Genomic DNA, 20,368 nt, shown 5'->3' on the forward strand with positions numbered 1-20,368 from the left:
ATGTGAGCATTCATATCCACACTTAAGAACATATTCACACTTGCTATGATTTAAATATGTACTGCAAAGTTCATGTGTTAGCACCAGATCCCCAGTGTAGGGTTGACAGGTAGGGCTTTTTAAGAAGTGATTAGACGAGGATCTCTCTGTCCTCATGGAAGAATGAATGCCTTATCTGGATATGGGCTGCAATTCCCCTACCACGTCTTCCCTCCTCCTCTTCCTTCTCCCTGCTTCTTTCTTCCACTGTCCAGTTTTCTCCCTCCCATGTGCACATATTATGACCTTCCTTACCCGACTTTAGGTCCTACAGCAGGATGCCTTTCTGAAGGACATTTGACTTTAAACTTCTCATCAGTCATAACTTATAACCCCTATGTTACTCAGTCTTTGCTCTTTGTTAGGGGGATAGTGCTGCAATGCTACATTAAGTTTACGCTTTCTCTTAATATCTAGGGGATTTTTTGGCTTGCAATGTAATGTTTCAATAGAACAATTTAACTATTGTTACATGAATGGGCCCTGGTTTAGGCTTCCCTAGGGTTTCTTTACATTGTTGCTGCTTTTATTTGTTTTGTTTGTTGTTGCTGCCTTGTTGGGGATCAGATCCTGGGTCTGTGCATGCTAGACAAGCATTCAATTAGTTAACTACACACCTAGTCACCTTCTCTAACTTCACAAACATGCATTCTACACTTTTGCGGTTAGAAATGATACTTCAAGGGGTCTGTTTGGACACATTCTTCTGTCCCTCTAAAAACATTCCCTAAGCTACTTTTTAGATGTGCACTTGCCATTAAAATGTTGTATATATTTTAAGGCTTTTCCTAGACACATATATACAAATATACACGCACGCACACACACACACACACACACACACACACACACACACACACACACACACACACACACAGCCCTCAAAGACTTTCTAAGACTGGCAATGCCAAGGAGCTTACAGGATCTGCTTCACCGTAATATCTACATTTTGTATATATGCACACACACACACACACACACACACACACACACACACACACACACACATGAATAGCCCTTTACAGGCACTTGGTAGCATACTTTACTACATGGAAATGGTGTCTTTTGTTAAGGATATTAAATTTATTGGCTCTCTTCCCTGAAAGTTTCCAGAAACATTAGAGAGAAGAAAACATCAAAATAATTAGTCTCCTGAAGTAACTTTTGATTAGATGTAACATAAGAGCTAAAAACCCAAGGCAGGAGAATGCTACTTTATTTTTTATTTTTAGTATGATACCTTATTCTAGCCATCTGTTGAATAAATCACTGGTTCCAAATAATGTCATTTAAGATGGATGACAAATTTTCCTAACTTTTACTTGTGAACATCAGAAAGATTAGGGCCTGGCTGTCCTGTAGTCCTCTCATGGTGAGTGAGATCTTTCTGTCATCTTCCTTGCTGTTTCTCTTTAGTCTCCCATCTCTCAGTGTTCCTGGTCAGCACAAACCTTGCTGTGTAAACATTTAAAACAGGGCGGTTCTACATTGGGGCACCCCAGTCCCAGTGAGAGGAGGGTCATGAGAATACAAGACAAGCGCTGTTGACCAGCGCAAATGAGGGAGACTTCTCTGGGCCACTTTGCAGATGGGGCTATTCTTTGGTGAACCACAGAGGCTCCCCGGTGGTGTTTGTAGCATTTCACCACGCAAGGTGACCTGCTTCCCTCTGCAGAGGAAACTTAAGGTAGCTGTGTGCATGTATGGACCCAGTGCCGCTGGCACAAGGAGCATCAGTGAGGGTTGGTGGCAGATGGTCTTGTTCTACAGGAAATGTCTATCCAGCTTTGTTTGGCCTAAATTCTGAAACAATTCTAAAATAAACACTCAGGGTCATAATTTATAAGTATATCCATACCAATAAATCAGAATCCTGTAAACAGTCATGTTTATTATCTTCTTCTTGCTTAATATTCATGACAGTAATTTATTTTTATGGTTTCACTGTCCTCTGTACCTCGGCTCTGCATTTAAGCTTGGCAACTTGAATGAGCAGGAGTTCAGGTAACCCTTTGAAGGCTGCAAAAGTTCACCAGCCAGTTAAAAGAAAAATAAAAAGATATAGGTGCGTATATTGATTGCTTAAATCCGCTGCACTGACATCTAGAAACTGTGAGGGCTAGTATCTGCAGGGTCCATTGATAATCTGTATATTGCAGGGCTCATAGACACAGATGAACATTTGGAGAAAGCTAAGTACTTAGTTCTTACTTGGAAACATCAGAAAGATTGTTGTGATTGAATTAAGATTGCATTAAGCAGAGTTTCCACCTTCCTCATTTCCTTGCCACCAGATCTGATTCTCCACAGGGACAATTTCAAGAGCGTTGCTACTAATTCCCAAGTTCTTTTCCAGGAGAACTTGCATGGATCAACTACCACAAATTGTGGTGACTTTTATATTCATCTTGTGTTGAAGCCCAGAATAAGAGTGAGATATGGTTCTTGTCCCAGAGAATCTTCAATCAGATTTTGAGATGGGGGATAGGGTCTGGGTTCTATAGCACTGGTAGAGTGTGTATGTGGTATGTGTGAAGCCTGGCTCACCTCGCAGAACACAAAAAGAATGTAATGGAAAACTGTAATGCATTGTTCTGTAAGTGTGCACGAGGCAGGCTCTATTCTGTTTTACACAGAAAATCTCAATAGAGAGTTAGGTGTGGTAGTGCATGTCTGTAATCCCAACCGGACCAGGAAGAGTGAGGTGGGGGGGGGTGGTTTCTAGGCCAATCTGGGCTATCAATCAAGATGCCATCTCACAAAAACAGACAAGCAAGCAAACAACAACAACAACAACAACAAAAAAAAAACAAAAACAAAAGCAACACACACACAAACTAACAAAAACAAAAATGCAATAGAGGACATATACAAATCATTATCAGAAATGAAAGCCATAAACTTATAAACCTAGAAAACAAATTTTATTATTTTTAAATTTTCCAGTTAAGAATATTCTTGCAATCTGTGTGCTGCTTTTCTGTATTTTTTGTTCTGTTTTGTTTTGTATTCACAGATATTTTAGAATTTAAGAAGCTCACTGTGCCGGCTGGTTTTTATGTCAACTTGACACACACTAGAATCATCAGAAAGGAGGAGATCTAGTCGAGAAAATGCCTACAATAAGATCAAGCTGTAGGAAGCTTATAGAGCATTTTCTGAAGTAGTGATTGATACAGAGGGTCCAGCCCCTGTGGGTGGTGTTATTGCTGGGCTGGTGGTCCTGTGTTCTCTACGGCAGCAGGCTGAACCAGTCATAGAGCCCTGCATAGACTCTGTATCAGCTTCTGCTTCTAAGTTCCTGCCCTCTTTGAGTTTGGCCTTCTTTCTAGGATGAATAGTGATGTAGAAGTGTAAGCCAAATAGACCCTTTAGAGACATGTTGGTTTGGCCTAAGTATTTCATCACAGCAGTAGGAACCCTAACTAAGATATGCATTATCATCTGATGTTAGTAGATATTGTTATAGTTTAATTTTAAGTTAAAACCAGTTTGGGTAGGAAGGTTGAAATGATAAAATATTTTGCAGGCTGGCTTTTTTTAAGCACGTGAAACGAGGCATAAAGTGATGTTGTTATTGTAGCTTTCTCTCTCTGACAACGTATGATGGAAGGTGTAGGAAATGCCATGCTGTTGTTTCCCATGCACTTTTTGGGAGGTTGTGATGAGGGTGTGATTCCTCTTCCCAATCTATACTTTAAGTATTTGCAATACAAGGAGGAGCTCACTGCTAACATAGTTGTATTTTCCTGGTGCATTTTGCACAAAATAGGTGCTCTTAGCCAACTTTCCTAACAGATAAATTAAATGTTCCTTACGAATACGTTTGCATGCCCTCCAACCTTCTCCATCTGCTAGGGGTATTTGAATCTCACTGGTGCTTTATTTTATTTTTAAAAGTTTTCCTAGAAACCTAGGCACAGGAATGAAAACCTGTAATGTTGCCTTGGAGACAGAAAGCAATAAAAATAATTGTTGAATTTCATTTGAATAGTGAGGACAGAGACAAAGAGCAAGGTTCTGAGATTCTGAGACTGATCAAGAAAGTTATTCATGTTTATGTGGTTTCTTCCCCTCAGAGTTCTCAATAGCACACTCTATCTGGAGCACGTTGTTGAAGTCTATTTGCTAATGCATTTTAAAGTCGACACTTCCTATCGGGTTTCTTCTATTCCTTGGATTTTTGCCTTGTGTGATCTATGGATATACACTTTTAGAGCGAAAGTCAATGAATTTCACAATGCAAATTGTGGTTATCATTTTAATGGTTTCTGAATTTATCTATCTTACCTAGATCAGTTTGCTAAGGAAGAATGACAGTTTGGGTCACATGAGCACTGCAGTCTTCTCAAATCTAACCAAGCCTGGTACTATGGTGTGCTGTTGGAAGATCCTGTTGATGCATTCAGAGACCTCTTGATTATTAAATGGTGTCATCAAGCATCAAACAAACCATAGCCTCCCATTGGGCCTCAGTGTAGAAGGGAACTTCAATGTGGTAAAGATTTCCTACTTGTTGGACCCATAGAGAAATCTGTTTGGCAAACCGGGTGCCAAAATTTTCTGTGACCAAGAGCCTTGAAAGAAAACTCTGAGAAGGTTGTCAGGAGGTCCTCTGTGTCTTATACACGCCAGCAGCTTCTAGTGTCAGAAAAATAGCTGCAGTGTGACCCCTCCCTCCATTTTTTAACACTTTGGAGATGATTATAGAAGGAAAAATTTACCTTGCTTGTAGTTATAAATATTGCTTTGCAAGGTTTATTCTTGTAATACTGGCAGAAACTTTTTCTAAACATCAGCATCTTTACTAGGAACACCTTGGCAGCTAGTGAGCCCACAGAATGTCTGGTCCCCATTTTTCAGTGCATGCCTACAGATGGCAAAGGAATTGTTCTTCTTTGTAGATTCCCTTGAGACCTTGGCTGTACCAAAGGAGTGCCGCACTGAATACTTCTGATCAATTTGACACAAGCTAGCGTCATTTGGGAAGAGGGATTCTTAATTGAGAAAATGCCTCCTTCAGATTTGCCCATAGGCAAGTCTATAGTGTCTTTTATAGATAAATGACTGATATGGAGGACCAAGCTCATTGTGGGTGGTGCCACCCCTGGGAACGCGTATGTGAAAATAAACTGAGCAAGTCAGTATGAACAATTCCTCCGTGACCTCTGTTTTAGTTTCTGCCTCCAGATTCTTCCTGTGTTTGAGTTCCTGCTATGAATTCCATCAGTGATGGACTGTGATCTGTAAGACGCACTGCAAGCCCTTTCCTCCCCAAGATGCTTTGGTCCTAGTATTTTATTATAGCAACTGAAATACTAAGACACTGTGTGTATTCCTAGACACTTGTATAATTATGAAGGCGGTATATTGTATCCAGGGATTATATTTTGTAGTCATTTTCTTATAGTGCTTGCTCTCAAGTATATCACAGAAATAAGCATTTAAAAATATTTGAATTTTCACGACAACAGAAAAAGCTCAATTGCTAAAAATTCTAAAGAACATTTGAGCTGTTAGTTGCAGTATTTTGGGTGGTAGGAGCAGGGCTTTGATGTTGATGGTTGCTGACTAATTGGAATGGTGGCTGCTACAGATTGCAGTGGCTTTGACAAGTTCTTAAACAGCAATGAAGTTTTTTCTATATAATTGTCTCTGCTTTCATAAAAGATTTGTTTGTGTGGTATTGTTTGATATTCTTTTTCTCATGGCAGAACTCCCAAAACTAGTCAGCTCTCTCAAAACTGTTAATTCTTTATCAACACATTTATGTAATATTCTAAATTTTGTATTGCCATTTTAATAATGTTTGTGATGTCTTTGACACATTTCGTCTCAAGATGGAATATTGCTCACACAAGTGAAGCCACTCTTAGTCCATTGTCGCTTAATCATGAAGGCACAGCAGTGCAGCTACATCCTGAGACTCCACTTCTCATCCTATGACTCTTGTTATTTCCCCTATAGGGATGTTTCAACCAATGTCTTCAGCCTTTCAAAGTCATCAAAAAAGTGGGAAGTGACTTTTCCGATCTCCAATTGTTGTTAACATTTTGACCATCTCCCAAGAAATACAAATGCTTTTCATTGCATTTAGCATGATAGATCTTTCCAGAGGGCTTTCAAAGTGTTTTGCCCAATTTTAGAGCAAGTGCGATGGTATGTGGCCACTATAACTTTATCAAATAGGCTTTTCAAATGATGAGACCTAAAAATCAAGGTTACTCTTTTGCCCAGTGACTACAGGATGGGTGTTGTGTTAGCAATGAAGAAGGCAAATTTACTTTAATTTTCATCTCTATTAGAGCCCTTAGGTGAATATGGGATAGTCATGATATTTAGAAAGCTATACTTTTTCCTGACCTCAGCAATGGTTAGAAGTTTCTAGAGATTGAAATGTAATTAGATATGTTCTTATCCTGATGTTTTTAGTTCCCCATCCATACAACACAAGAAAACTAGACACTATAATTCTTAAAGGTTCTAACATTTTTCAAATTATAAGTGAGCGTTCACTTGAACTTAAAGTTAGCAGCTGCATTAGTCTCGGATAAGGGAGAGAGCATGTCCATTGAAACCAGGAGTTGACTTTTCCAGGTTACCTATGAAAGTGTTAGATGACACTTACTTCCTTTATCAAGCTGTTTCTCCTACATTGAATATCTTCTGATCAGTATTGTTACCTTTGTTCACTGTCATAGCTAGGTTTCCGGAAAACTTGTTGGGGTCTCTATACCAACATTTCCTCTTCTCTTTAAATATTATACTATGCGATGATGTCTTCTCTTAAGCATCATGAACCAGCAACTCTTAGCTTCAATCTTTCTCTGCAGCTTTCTCGCCTTCAGTAAGGTAAAAATAGACTTGACTTAAGAATAGGTAGCTAATGGGTCTTTTGCTGGAGAACCATTCTCTATATTAGCAATAAGCTACTTCTTCTTTAGAAGGATTACACTTTTTAGCTACCTTCACAACTCAGAGCACAAGAAGCTTTTTTTTTGTTCTAGCCCATGAAGGCTTTCAACATGCCTCCCTCACTAAGATAAACCATTTTTAGGTTTTGATTTGAAGTGAGAGATTTGAAACTCTTCCTTTCACTTGAGCTCAGAGGGGCCATTGAAGTGTTACTAAGTGGTCTAATTTCCGTGTTTTGTGGTTCAGGAACTAGGGAGATCCAAGAAGAGAGAACAAGATGGGGAATGACTAGTTACTGCAACAGTCATAAACAAATAATTCTAATGACGATGAAATCCATCGTCCTATGTGGATGTAGCTCATGTTGCCTGTATAGATTGTGTTATAAGAACTAACTAATGACAGGACATATAACAGATAAATACAATTTTTTAAAAAACTTCATATCCCAGAAATTCAAATTGAGCGCAGAGTATTATAAAATAGTGTCAATAGACTTTTATGAGACAGGGTTGGCTCAAATCTTCAGTCAGAAAAGCCCAATACCAGCCTAATGTGGTGGAAGGCATCTGTAACCTCAGCTCTTAGTAGCAGGGAAGGGAGCTCCAGGTTCAGCGAGAGACACTGCCTCAAAAAACAAAGTGGAGAACAGTAGATACTTGACATTGATTTCTGGTCATTACAAGCACAAACAGCTACAAATAAGTGTACACAGCCACACTAACAGATACACATAACGCCACACACACACACACACACACACACACACACTCTCTCTCTCTCTCTCTCACACACACACACACCCCATAATACCTAAGGTGAAAAAGAAAATAAACTATGCCTATTTTTCTGATTCGAATTCTAAAATTAGTTGAGTTTAAAGTCCTTTATTTTGGCACACCGGGATGCCTATTTTTGCAATCTTCCTTATTGTAACTGTATTTGCAATTCTCAAAATGTTGAGAGTTGTTATCTTTAGCAGTTCAATTGTTCCAGAGGGTCTTAGAGATTGTATTACAGTTTTATAGTTGTCAATATTGGCAGGAAGGTTGAGTGATAGTGTCTGAAGAATTTATAGTTTAGCACTTGGCTTTGGCTCTAGTTCTAGCTGGTAGAAACTCAGGTGAGATTAGTCTCACAAATCTACAGAACTGAAGACAAACTCTCCTCGTGGTGTCATTGTTTTGGCAGGTCAAGCTTGGAGGAAAAATGTTATAGGGTTGCTCGAATGGTTCTGCATGTAAACAATATGAGAGAACATGGGTAAAAGTGATGCCTGGGACTGTGAAATTCAATTTCAGATTACAGTAACAGAATTAAGAATATAAATAAAGAACTAATTAAATCTTGTATTACAATAGTAGGAAGACATTGCCAGCATAAAGGAGGAAACCATTTTGTGCTGACAAATTTGCACACCTAAAATACTCTGTTGAAGTAGGATTTCTGTTGTAGATTTAGCACGTGTGCTGTCCTAAACTTGCTTGTTGAAGCTCAAGACCCAGTGCGAGAGCACTCAGAGGTGGGGCCATCGGGAAAGAAGCCAGGCTCAGACAGCTCAAGAATATGAAAGGGTAAGGCTCCAAGCTCAACAGTGATGGGGTCCTGATTTTGCCTGATTTTGGACTTCCAAAACCCAGGTCTGTGGGAAATAAATGTCTGTGTCCTAAGCCACAGATTCTTACGGAAGCTCCAGCTAAGACAAATTCCAAACTTTGGAAGGAATGGAGGAGTATGAATTTGGTAGTGAAAGATCTGGAAACACTGATGCATGGGAAATTCCTGAAAGACCAGAAGGAGAGTGAGACTATGGAACGCTTGTTCTTGGGCTGTAACGCTAAGGATTTTTGGGGGGAAAAATCTGGGGGCCTGTGGTTGAGTAATCTGGTCCTTCTAGTTATGTTCCAGGTATCCTCTCTTTCTCTCCGGTCATGCTTTTCTGCTTAGCTCACACTACTCTATAATTATCAAGGGAACCAGATCTCAGAAGTCCTGCGTATCAGACACATCACAGACAGCAGTTTCTGGGGTCTTTCTAGGTCTGATATGGCATGGCCTCACATTTCTCTGACTCTGCTGAAAGCATCCTCACCATACAACACAAAGGGGGTAGAAAATCCCCTTGAATATCACACTGGGAAAATGGATCTCTCATAGGTGCTGCTTGGAAATTCAGAGAATAATGCACAAAATGTCAAAGGATAAGCTTGCCATTGTGCTGAGAGTCAGAGGTCTGAAGAAGGAACTCGAGAGATCACGCTTTCATCTGTTGGTTAGATAGTATCCACCTGCATCTAGCGGGACAGATGGCACTAATTATGTCTGCCCATCCGTTACTTGGCAGAGGAACGGAACTGAGATCTGAAAGGGTGAACCTTTCACATGCTGGACACTCAAGGTGAGAAGGAAAATAGCAAGGGGCCAAGAGCTGATTGTCTGGTTAGACAGTAATCATGAGCTCAGGCCTTGGGCATTTGACCTTTGAGAATTGCAGTTTTGAAAAATAAAGGTACTGCAGAAAATGAGATGGTAGAAAAAGGGAGGGAGGCTGCACATTTAAACAGAAAATTACAATTAGTGAAGGGAACAATTCTCATAGATATCCTACATAATTTTTGTAGTTCATGAATATTTAAAAATATACATACATATATATATACATATATATGTAATTTCATCTTTCTGAACATTGCTTTTTCCCCCTCATAAAGAAGTAGTGAGACTTGTTTTCAACAACAGTGTATTTGTTTTCCATGCTTCTGTTTCCCAAAGTGTAGGTAGAAATGTCTGCCTAAATCCTTGGGGGAAAATGTTCTACTCTAAACCACATGGCTATGATCAGCTGTACCAACATAAGCAAAACTCTCTCAGGAGACTGATAGTACTTTAGCAACTATCACATCTAAAATTTAACCCTGAAGGGCAGTGAGGAGCCCAATGAACAAATGCCACTCTTCCGGGAACTCGGGGTTTATCTAGAAAATGTTCAAAGAACATCCCTCTACTGATCGAAACACAGCGGGTTAGAGTAGGGACAAGTGCTTGGGCAAGTTAAGTGTCGGTGTTAGCATCTTGCTGCTGTGAGAAGAAGCTCAAAGAGGAAAGCCTTCTTCCAAGCTCATTTTAGCCCTTGGTCATCGGCTTCATTATTTCTGCAATTGTCATGTAGCAGAGCATCACGATAGAAGGGCTTAGTAATGTAGAGCTTCTTGCTTCTCAGTAGCCAGGAAGCACAGGAAAGGCCGGAGACAAAGTATGCCATTCAAATGCTTTCGGTGACTTTCTCTAGCTAGACCACTGTCTCTCTATTCTTTACTTAGACTTGGAATCTCTCTATGGGTTAAACTGTTGATTGGATCTGAGATTGTGTGATATACTGTTTTCTGGAAATGGTTCAACAGACACAATCTGAGATATGCTTAGTAAAACTCACAGCTATCTTTCAACCCTATCAAGCCAACCGTCAAGGTTAACATTCCCAGCTACACGCTAGTACCAGCAAGCAAGAGGACGGAGACAGTTATCGCTCCATGAAAAGTCTGAAAATAAATAGTACACGGGAAGTTATTATGGAAGTTCTTTTGAGGAAAATTATCTTTTCAAAGTCTCTTTTGGGAAGGTAGACTGTATAATGTGTGACAAGCAAAGCACCTCAGATTTGGTGAATGCCAGTGAGTTTGTACCTACAAGTGTCCGTTGCTGTGTGAGGAAGGATTATTTGTTGAATATAGTTTAGTTGGTAAATCTCTGAACATTTTAAACTTTGAACAGAATCTACACTGTCACAGGTTTTCGTAGGCTATTATACAGTGTCCTCTACCACCTTCCACCTACCAGAGTGGTTATGACTTTCACAAGTCAACATCATCAGGATACACACACAGCAATGTAATCTTTTAACTTGGAGATGAATTACTTTGGAGTTGTCACTTTCGCTACCATAGTGAATACCATGGGCTCGCTACTGTGTAGAGTAGGAAGACAGCATTAATTAAGAGAATCTGGGATAGCCTACAGTTTATGAAAAGGATGTGTACTCTTCAGGAAAAGGACATACTTTTGATTATCTGGCAGATTGTTCTTCAGAGTAAAGCATGTCACAAGATGAAGAAACTAGAATTCACTGGGTTTTGAACCCATTATAAGAAAATGTCCTATAATATTATCTTAGCCATGTCTTGTGCTGCGCAAATTGCAGACACAAAACACTAAAGCAGAATGAGGATAGTCATATGCATCACTTGAGATAGCCATACCAGAAGAGAGACGAGGAAGTACGGGCAGGAAGATCTCCTGAGATGGTACCATCTAAATTGTAGTATGCCAATAGGTTGACATAATAAGATTAGCTAATATTTACTCAACACTGTATGTCAGGAACTGTAAAAAAGTGAGTTAATACAATTTGCATTTCACCAAATTATTTGAAAATCTCAGGAGGGAGGTGCCATTTTCGCATCAGTTTTTATAGATCGGAGAGAAGGTTTTGTTCAAGGTTTTAAAGGAAGTAAATGTCAGAGGCAGAATTTTAGGAGTAGCACAATGAGTGTTGCAGTTGAGGCCTTAGAAAATTTGCCTAACAGGGGGCATCTGAGCAGCAGTGAGTTTCAGCAGTGAATGACCCAAGATCAACAGACCTTGAATATCTGAAGGAAAGCCTTTAGCTCAAAGAGCTTTCCTGTGATGGGTGAGGCAGAAAAGTGAAGTCAGAGAGCTTATGCATAACCAGAACATAGAGGCTTTGAATCGCTTACAAAGGTGTTAGCTTTCTCTCAAAATGAAATGAAAGCCAGTTACAGTAATTTGGTTGCTTTTTGATGAGGAAAAGTTACTGGACCAGGAGGGGAGGATGTCCTTTTGGTGATGGGGCCACACTCAGAGCTGCGGTTGGTGGGTGGAAGGTTGTGGAAGTTCTGTGGTAGTGGCCATAATCCAGTGTGAACTGAAGCAAGTGAAGTAAAGCAGGATGGAGCAAGAGGCCACAAAACTTAAGATTCGTCATGTTCGCCATTAGAGGAACTGGTCAAGTTAACTGCTTTCCACTGAGTACCAGGAAGAATTTTTGCACCTTGCTGCGCATGTTTGGTAGCGTGTCTATGCAGTAAGGCAGGGGTGTTTAGGGCACTGACTCATGACAGCAATATGCCTGATTGCTCAGCTTGAAACAATCACTGCTTTGAGAAGTGACCTCAAGGACGTGGAGGTGTACACATACGTAAAGGCTTTGAGGAAAAGCAAAAGACTAGCATTGGGCATTGGGCATGAGGCTTTCTAATGGAGTTGATGGCTCACTACTCAATTTCTGAGTCAAGGCCGGATTTTAAATCTGAATCCCCCCCCCCCAGTGTTTTTTATAAAGGACTTTCATTAAAGCCAAATTAAGTCGATGGAAGTCCGGTTGTTTATTATCTAGCACTAAACTATTCCTACAAAGAGACACCTGTACCAGCCATTTGGCTCTAGTCAACTATAATTTTTACAATTTAATTATGAATATAATTAGGATGAGTTAGGAGACAGGCTAGGCATCAGCCATAAAATTTCCGCTGTGCTTACACACAAGCGAGTACGTGCACCCCCCCCCCCCCAGAGATAGAGATAAATAAATAAATAAATAAACCCTGTAGCCTGTGAGAATATTTGCTTTCAGTGAAAATTTTTAGAGACATCAGTAAAATTTATTTTTACTTAATTTAAAACTTTCTTGAAAGTCTGTTGATCAAGAATATTTTTATACCATATTATTTTTATGTCTTTGATTTCTTTGCTGTGAATCTTTAGAATATCTTTTTCTTTCTCTGGATTTAAAGCACTGTGTTACCTCATATATTCTTGTCTAGCCAACTGCTCTCCCAGCTCTGCTTCTTCTCTCCCAAGGAATGTAATCACAAAGTTGATGATGCATTAGAAATAGCTTGACCAAAGGGCAAGATAAAGTCAAGAAAAGAAAATATTTGCAAATATACTTGACTGGTTTTTCTCCCCAATTACCTATTGAAAATACACTGTATCAGCAAAATGGCATGGTGACCATCCATGGCAAAGCCATGGAAACATGTAATAGGTACTTTTGGCCATAGGGCAATGTCTTAAATCATTTTTATGTAAGGATGGTGGTATTGACATAGACACAGGTGTATGAGTTTTGTTTAAGGAATACACGTGGGAACATTTTACTTTTGGTTTCGGATTGGTTGAATTTTAACACTATGCAGTCTTATGGGTGCCATTTCGTACAGTCTATTTTAATTGACTGCTGTCATAAATAAATTTATAAAAATTTATATAAATGTATACAAAAGAAAAAGAACACCATTGTCTAACTACAAAGAGAGTAAAATATGGCCAAGTACTTAAGCAATTTTTGAAGCGTAACAATGTGTATTATATTTCATCCACTGAAGAATTCCCTATGAGAAGTCTCTGAGCTGTGAGAGAGAATGCCAAAGAAGACACCTTTGCACAGCCACCATGAAAGGCAGTTAACAATGCTTCTGGTACTATAGTAGTATAAATGTAAATATTGCTCCTTATTTTCCTAATGCTTATGACAGCATATGAAACTTAAAGGGGTCAATGGCCATTGTTACCATGAAAGATGAGAGATGAAGAAGAATGTCCCAACCTTGTAAAGGGAAGTTCAGATATTGCTCAATGTTAGTGAAGGAATAAATACATTTTTTAGTGTACTATTTAAACTTAAATATAATGAGTATAAGGTGGAATAAGGTAACATTTTATATTACACAGTAAAGGATATTGTTATCAATGGTTGATATACTAGAAAGATCATAAAGAACTAAAAAAATAATCATTAAATGTGATTAAAAATCTATTAACAGGGATAAGGTTTTTCCTCATAAACAAGCTTCTGATATTGTCTAAACATTCTCCCCAGAATAAACTATTCTTTCTGGCTTGTTGATTTATTTTGGTGTGTGTGTGTGTGTGTGTGTGTGTGTGTGTATAAGTGTGTGATTGCATGTCATAATATGATACAAGCAAAAACTTGGAAAAGTTTTAAAAATACACCCATAGAATATGATTTAAATATTGATATTTTCACTGTCATGTAACAAATATTGAAACATTGCTTATTCTTGTGGAATTACACTTTTAAAACTAGCTTTAAATTCCAATACTGAACATTTTTAACCTCTCACTTAATTCTGAATTCACCTAATATTTGAAGTAGGGTCTCACTGCACATCCCTTAGGGTCCTGGACCTTACTATGTAGACAAAGCTGGCTTCAAACTCTTAAAACTCTGCCCTACACTGCCTCACTGAGAGCTGGGATTAATGGCATGCATCATCACATCCAGTTCATTCAAGAACCCCCTTTAAAAAGAAAAGGGAATTAATATTGCAAAGAATGTTTTAGCCCATACCGATTTTTCAGAGACTAATGTAATACACATATATTTGTCAACAGCTAGTTTGTTAGTTTTCAGTCACGTGTGAAAAAGTAGTTAGTACACAGGTTTTGGAGTTTGGAGATGAATACAAAATTGAATTTTTTTTTTTTTTAGTTATGTGAGCTCAGGACTCACATAACTAAAAAAATCAACTTCTTTTAAAATCACATATAGAGTACCTCATACCCATATTGGAGGAAAAAGAGTTAATTTATTTAGTTCCCATAGAACCTTTAAGACATTGAAATTATTTTCTATATGATCTCTTTACTCCATCACTATCTCCATAGCTATCCTGAGGACTAAGCAAGAACACATCAGAAGTGCCTTTGAATTTCTTTCCTCTCATTTACTTTTGCAAGATGGCTAAGAAAATACAGACACTATTTTCCTTTGGATCTGTAGTTATAAGAATGAAAAGAATGGAGTAATCACAGACAGTGTATTTCCCAGGATTTAGGTCTACTGGAAAGACCTAGAATGCCCTCCGGTCTAACACGTGATTATATCACTCCCCCACTGGATAGAACCATTTGCTTAATAAGCTCACATTTACAGAACTAATAACTCCTTCAGCATAAGTCGTCTCCGGGAAATCAAGTCTTTGCTGATAGTGGGTTAAATCCTTGTGGGAAAAAAATGTGCTACTAACACAATTATACTGATATCTCAGGTACAGAATTTTATATCAATAGCTGGGACATTTAGATTTTGAAATATATAACCAAATCTGGGACTTTTGTTGCCCCAGTGAATCAGACAGAAATCACCATAGCATTTGCAGGTTCTTGTAGAAAGAAACTATATTAAAATGGTCCAAAAGAAACTCTTTTTATAAAAAAAATCTGTTTACTTTTCTTGGAATACACAACGATGAATTTCAAACTTATAATGAGTAATAAAATAATTCAAAAAGTGCAAGCAGTCAGGTCAATTGTTTCCACTAGAAATAACATTCTTTCTTCCATGCAAAGCATTCCAGTCAGATGTAAAATTCCATTTGGTCTATTCACTTTGGGACTTTTCCATGAAAACACATCTCTCAGCTAGGGGCCAAATACAAATGTTAAGTCTTCATAAACTGGTTTTCATAGTGGCAGAAGAGAAAATGGAAATAATGTTATGATAACATGAACTGTAGCAGGGAAGGGAACGGGCCTTTGTCCATGCCTAACTTAACAGCAGAAACCATTTTAAGCTTTTCTGCTAACACAAAATTAATTTAGTGCGAAGAAATGTTTATCCAAAAGATGGACAAGCTAAAGTATGAGTGAGGTAGACCAGAAGTCCCATCAGGAAGCCACTAACTCCTCCAAAGTGGAAGGGCAAAGACAGGAGGGTCTGAGCCACGAGGTGGAAGCTGGGACTAGAGTGATTCTGTCTACCAAAGCGGCATGTAGAAAAGCCACTGAGGCAGTGAAGTTAATAATGTGAGCTGGACTTGGCATCCCTCCTTGTCAGGGTTTGAATGAAAAATGGCCTTCACAAGGTGATATGCTTGAACACATGGTACCCAACCTCATGGTACCAAAACATGGTACTTAACCTTTGGATAAGCATTTCTTTGCACTAAATTAAATATGCAGGTTATGCACTTTTAGGAAGTAGTGTCTAGCTGGAGGAGGTGGGAAACTGGGAGTGGGCCCGCTTTGATTTCAGCTCAAGGTCTCTCTTTTCAGGTTTGCGTCCAGGTAGCCAGCCTCAACCGTGCACTCTTATCATCATAAACTCTGCAAAGTCTGCTCCACCATGATGCACTGTGCCTTCTACCCTGCATCCTCTATGGCTTCTGTCAGACATTTGGTTATAAAGTGAGAGTCATAGCTATCACACTCCTCTACCGGTTATCTCCTGCCAGTGGGTGTCCACTCTCTGCCACGGCTGCTGGCTGCCAAGAATACCTGTGAAACAGCTCTGTGTAGGGTCAACCCCACGATGGTGCAGAGCACAGAGAACAGCTGGGCAAGGCTCTGTGGACAACATAGCCCAGATACAGCCAACACACAAAGCACACTGTGGGTTTCCTGAAGTTCTTACTTCTTTTTGCAAAGAGTTAATTCTGCGTGGATTTGGTCAACTTGTAACTATTATAGTTTCACAAGGCATTGCAATGTGAGCTTTGATGAAATCCAAGACTCTTCTATGCCTGCATATGAATGTCCACATCATTCTGAAAGTTTTTTTTAAGCTTAATTATGTCAAGTGTAGTAAATGAACCCTCTCTGGTGTTATTTCTCCCAGTACCGAATATCAAAGTGCCCATTTCCTCATCCCTGAATGATATTTAAAGTAACATTACAATCTAGAGCTCACCCCAAGTTTAGAACACAGGACTAGGGTATTGCTCAATGGCAGAGCAGTTACCAAGTATGCTTGAGGCCCTGTATTCTACACCCAGCACAGGAAAAATAAAAGTTAAGTTTATGCCCAAAATACATTTAGATAATTGGAATCTTAGTTAAGGTTTCTATGGCTATGAAGAGATACCATGCCCACAGCAACTCTTATAAAGGGAAGCCATTTAATTGTGGTGGTGGCTTCTATTTTTAGTGGTTTAGTTCATTGTCATCATTGTGTAACAAGGTGGTGTGCAGGCAGACAGGGTGCTGGAGCAGGAGAGAGAGTCCTTACATCTGATTTACAGGCAACATGAAGTGGTCTGAGACACTGGGGAGTATCTTGAGCATATATGAGATCTCGAAACCTGCCTCCACAGTGACACACTTCCTCCAACAAGACCACACCTACTCCAACAAGGCCACACCTCCTAATAGTGACACTCCCTTTGGGGGCCATTTTCTTTCAAGCCACCACAGTTGGTATGAGTTGGTCCATCTGTTGAGTATTGTACCATATCCCCAACTACTCTATCCAATGGCTTATTGCCCAGTTGTTAAACATCATGCAGTGATGTTCTGACATTCTTGATTAGTTAAAGCAAGATTGAGAAGAATCTTAGTCTAATTATCCTTCTATAAAAGTACCATAAGCTGTACACATTATAAACAATAGAAGTTTATACGACACAATTGTAGTGGCTAGGATATCCAAGACCAAGACAACAGCATTGAGTACTGAGGGCCTGTTTTCTGCTTCAGCTGACTGTGATGTTTAGCTATGTACACACATGACTAGAAAAGCTAAGACATCTCTCTTGGTCTTGCTTTTGTTGTTGTTGTTGCTGTATTTTGTTTTTACTTCCTTTAGTTTTTATATGTATTTGTTTATTTTGGTGTGTGTGTATGTCAGCACGAATGTGCCGTGGTTTATGTGTGCAAGTCACATGACAAACTGCGGGAGTCAGTTCTCTACTTCCACCATACGGGATCCGGGGAGCAAATGCAAGTCTGTAGGCTTGGTAGCAAGCAATGCTCCCTACAGCGCTAAGTCATTGTCCCTGGGGCCTCTTTTATAGGGGTGTTAACCTTATCAGAAATGATCTTCTTCATGACTCAATCACTAAAGGCCCCACCCCTCAGTACGATTACCCTGGCCTTGCCACATATGGCTTTAATGGGACATGTTCCATCTCTTGATTTTCAGATTGCCTTCTCAACACAGGTCACTTGGAAAGCTACTGCCAGCATGCGTATAACATCTTGAAGTTTTAAAAGGACTTTATTAAGCTTGTTCCTCTTCATTTGGACAAATTACCTATTTTACAACTGTCTGCAGAGCGTCTCTCTACAACCACCCTTAAGAGCTTGCTGCCTGCCTTATCTTTGCTGTTCAGTTCTGATCATGCCTGTGTCACTGAAACTACGTCCAATTTGGGTTTAAAGCTAAAACATCCCAGAAAACATCATACTTCTTATGGGGATTCAAAGGACACGTACTCATATGAGCTCCAAGGGCCTGGTTCCCATATGCTTAGCCTATGAGAAAAGTTTGCTACTATCTTTGGAATCGTGTGAACTAAAGGAGGTAGAAAGCTTCATTTATGGGAATCTTATACGACACTCCCCACCCAGCAGATATGTAAGCATGTTTCCAGACGACACGATTGCCACCTAAGAGTAGAGAGGTCACAATATGATATGCATATTTCTAAATATGCACAATTAAGACAGGAATCTGTACAAAAGTCTTTCCAATTTCCTCCCAGAATGCTGCTCTCTCAGTTCACGTAAATGTGTGAGCTAAGAAAGAACACCAGACTGCACTGAATGAGATTCAGGCTTACTTACTTTTTCTTTATTATTCCTTTTAAGTTGTAGTTTAGAGAACCTGGCAACTATACATCATTGCTCTACAGGAAGGATAACACTCCAGACTCATACCAAACTTAAAACAAAAGTAATCTTCCTGCCCTTAAATAATAGCCAGTCAACAAGACAATTTGAAATTGTGAGCAGGTTAGACCAGAGGCTGAGAGAGGAACCCTTATCTTCAGCCCATCGATTTCATTTCGCGGAAGTTTTAAGAGCATGGGAAGAGATTTTTCCCAGTGAAAACAGAATAAAAGTGCCTACTGAAGGGCTGTTCTCCAGCACTGGCCCCCAGCTCCTCATTGCTACTACTGGGAACTCTTCACACACAGCATCCAAGATCAGACCTCCTAAGTAGAGCAGTTTTTTTCCTTGGAGATTTTTCTTGTTGGGACTTTAATTAAGCTCCTGCCAGGCTTGCAAGATTCTTAATTTTACCTTTCTTTCTTCTTTCTTTCTCTTTCATTCTTATATCGCCTGCTTGCCAGGAGTCATTTTCCAAGCTGTCACAATTAGAGTAAATGTACCCTATGATATTACATTTAGTAATATTTTAAGTATTTGTTTTTCCAAGTATTTATAGGAGAAGTTTTCATGCAGGAGAAGATTTTGATCATCCCTTCCTTCTTTCCTTCCTTCCTTCCATTTTACTTTAGATTGTGTATTATAAATGAGAGAGTAACACATCAGAGAAAGAAGCTTTGTGGAGAGATGCAACTCATCGTTATGAATGTCACCCTTAAAAGAAATTCACTTTCACTTAACCTTACACACTGCTCAGAAGCCAACTGTAGAGAGCTACTGCTGCTGGTGAGGGAACAAATGAGTGAGCCAAGAGAAGATTACGGTATTGCAGCTGATGATTTAACACATATTTAATGAAACACAATATTTAATATATTTAGGTTCCCTTGCAAGACCTCTTTGTCTGCAAACAGTGCAATTCTGAAAATATAAAGGCAGGGGCTGGGAGTACAAGAGATGACCCCTTTAAAGCAGATTGCAGAAGAAGCTATTTTCATTTGAGAAAGCTTAAATTTGGTGGCCTTAAATAGATTTCTATCTCTTTTTTTTTTGGTCTGAATATTTTGGTTTTAAAGCTCAGATAATATTGCAGGGTGAGCTATAAAATAAGCCACCCAAATGACAAAACCTAAGGCTACAGATTTGAGCATGGGGCACACATATTCCGTTTCTCTGTTGTCATGATCGGCATCAATCTCATTATTGTTATTAATTCTACCACACCCGGCTCCTTTCTGGGGTATACTTACTGATCGCCTCCACAAACCGCTCAAAGAAACTGTAAGGGAAGAGTGGTTCAGACAGCTCCCGGAAAAACATCTTCAGTGCTCCGGTGACGACGTGGATGTCCTCCCACTGGCTGTCATCCAAATTCAGCTTCTCTTCTGGGAAAACACGAGGAGAAATGGAACAACTGGTTTTAATGAAACAATTACAAGACACTAATTATTATGTTAATGTTTGCCGACTATCATCAGCAACCGTTAACAGCCTTCTGCACCTAGAGGTTTGGTTCTGTGCATGGGTTTCTTTTCTTTTTTTTTTCTTCTCTCGTTTTCTGTAGGAAGGGAACATTTTCAATGGAATGCCATCTGTAGGAATGCAGCTAACAAAAAACAAGGGACACAAAGAGACAGTACCATTGACACAGTATGTCAGATACAGTGATTCCCATAATGCATCAGTATGAAAATTAGCATCATGGCTCTACATGATTCAAAGCTATTTGGTTTTGAGGCCGAGGGGCTAAGAGTTGCCAGCGATG

The 20,368-nt window shown here is 39.3% G+C and overlaps 1 protein-coding gene across 1 annotated transcript in view; it reads right to left on the reverse strand.

Moving 5' to 3' along the window:
• Positions 1–20,368, reverse strand: part of Arhgap15 (Rho GTPase activating protein 15) — a 604,020-nt gene that overhangs the window by 108,208 nt on the left and 475,444 nt on the right. Inside the window, exon 12 of the mRNA XM_038336693.1 lies at positions 19,854–19,988. Coding sequence (XP_038192621.1) covers positions 19,854–19,988 — 135 coding nt within the window. The remainder of the gene's footprint in view (positions 1–19,853; positions 19,989–20,368) is intronic.

The sequence above is a fragment of the Arvicola amphibius genome, chromosome 7 (genome assembly GCF_903992535.2).
Source record: "Arvicola amphibius chromosome 7, mArvAmp1.2, whole genome shotgun sequence".
NCBI lineage: Eukaryota > Metazoa > Chordata > Mammalia > Rodentia > Cricetidae > Arvicola > Arvicola amphibius.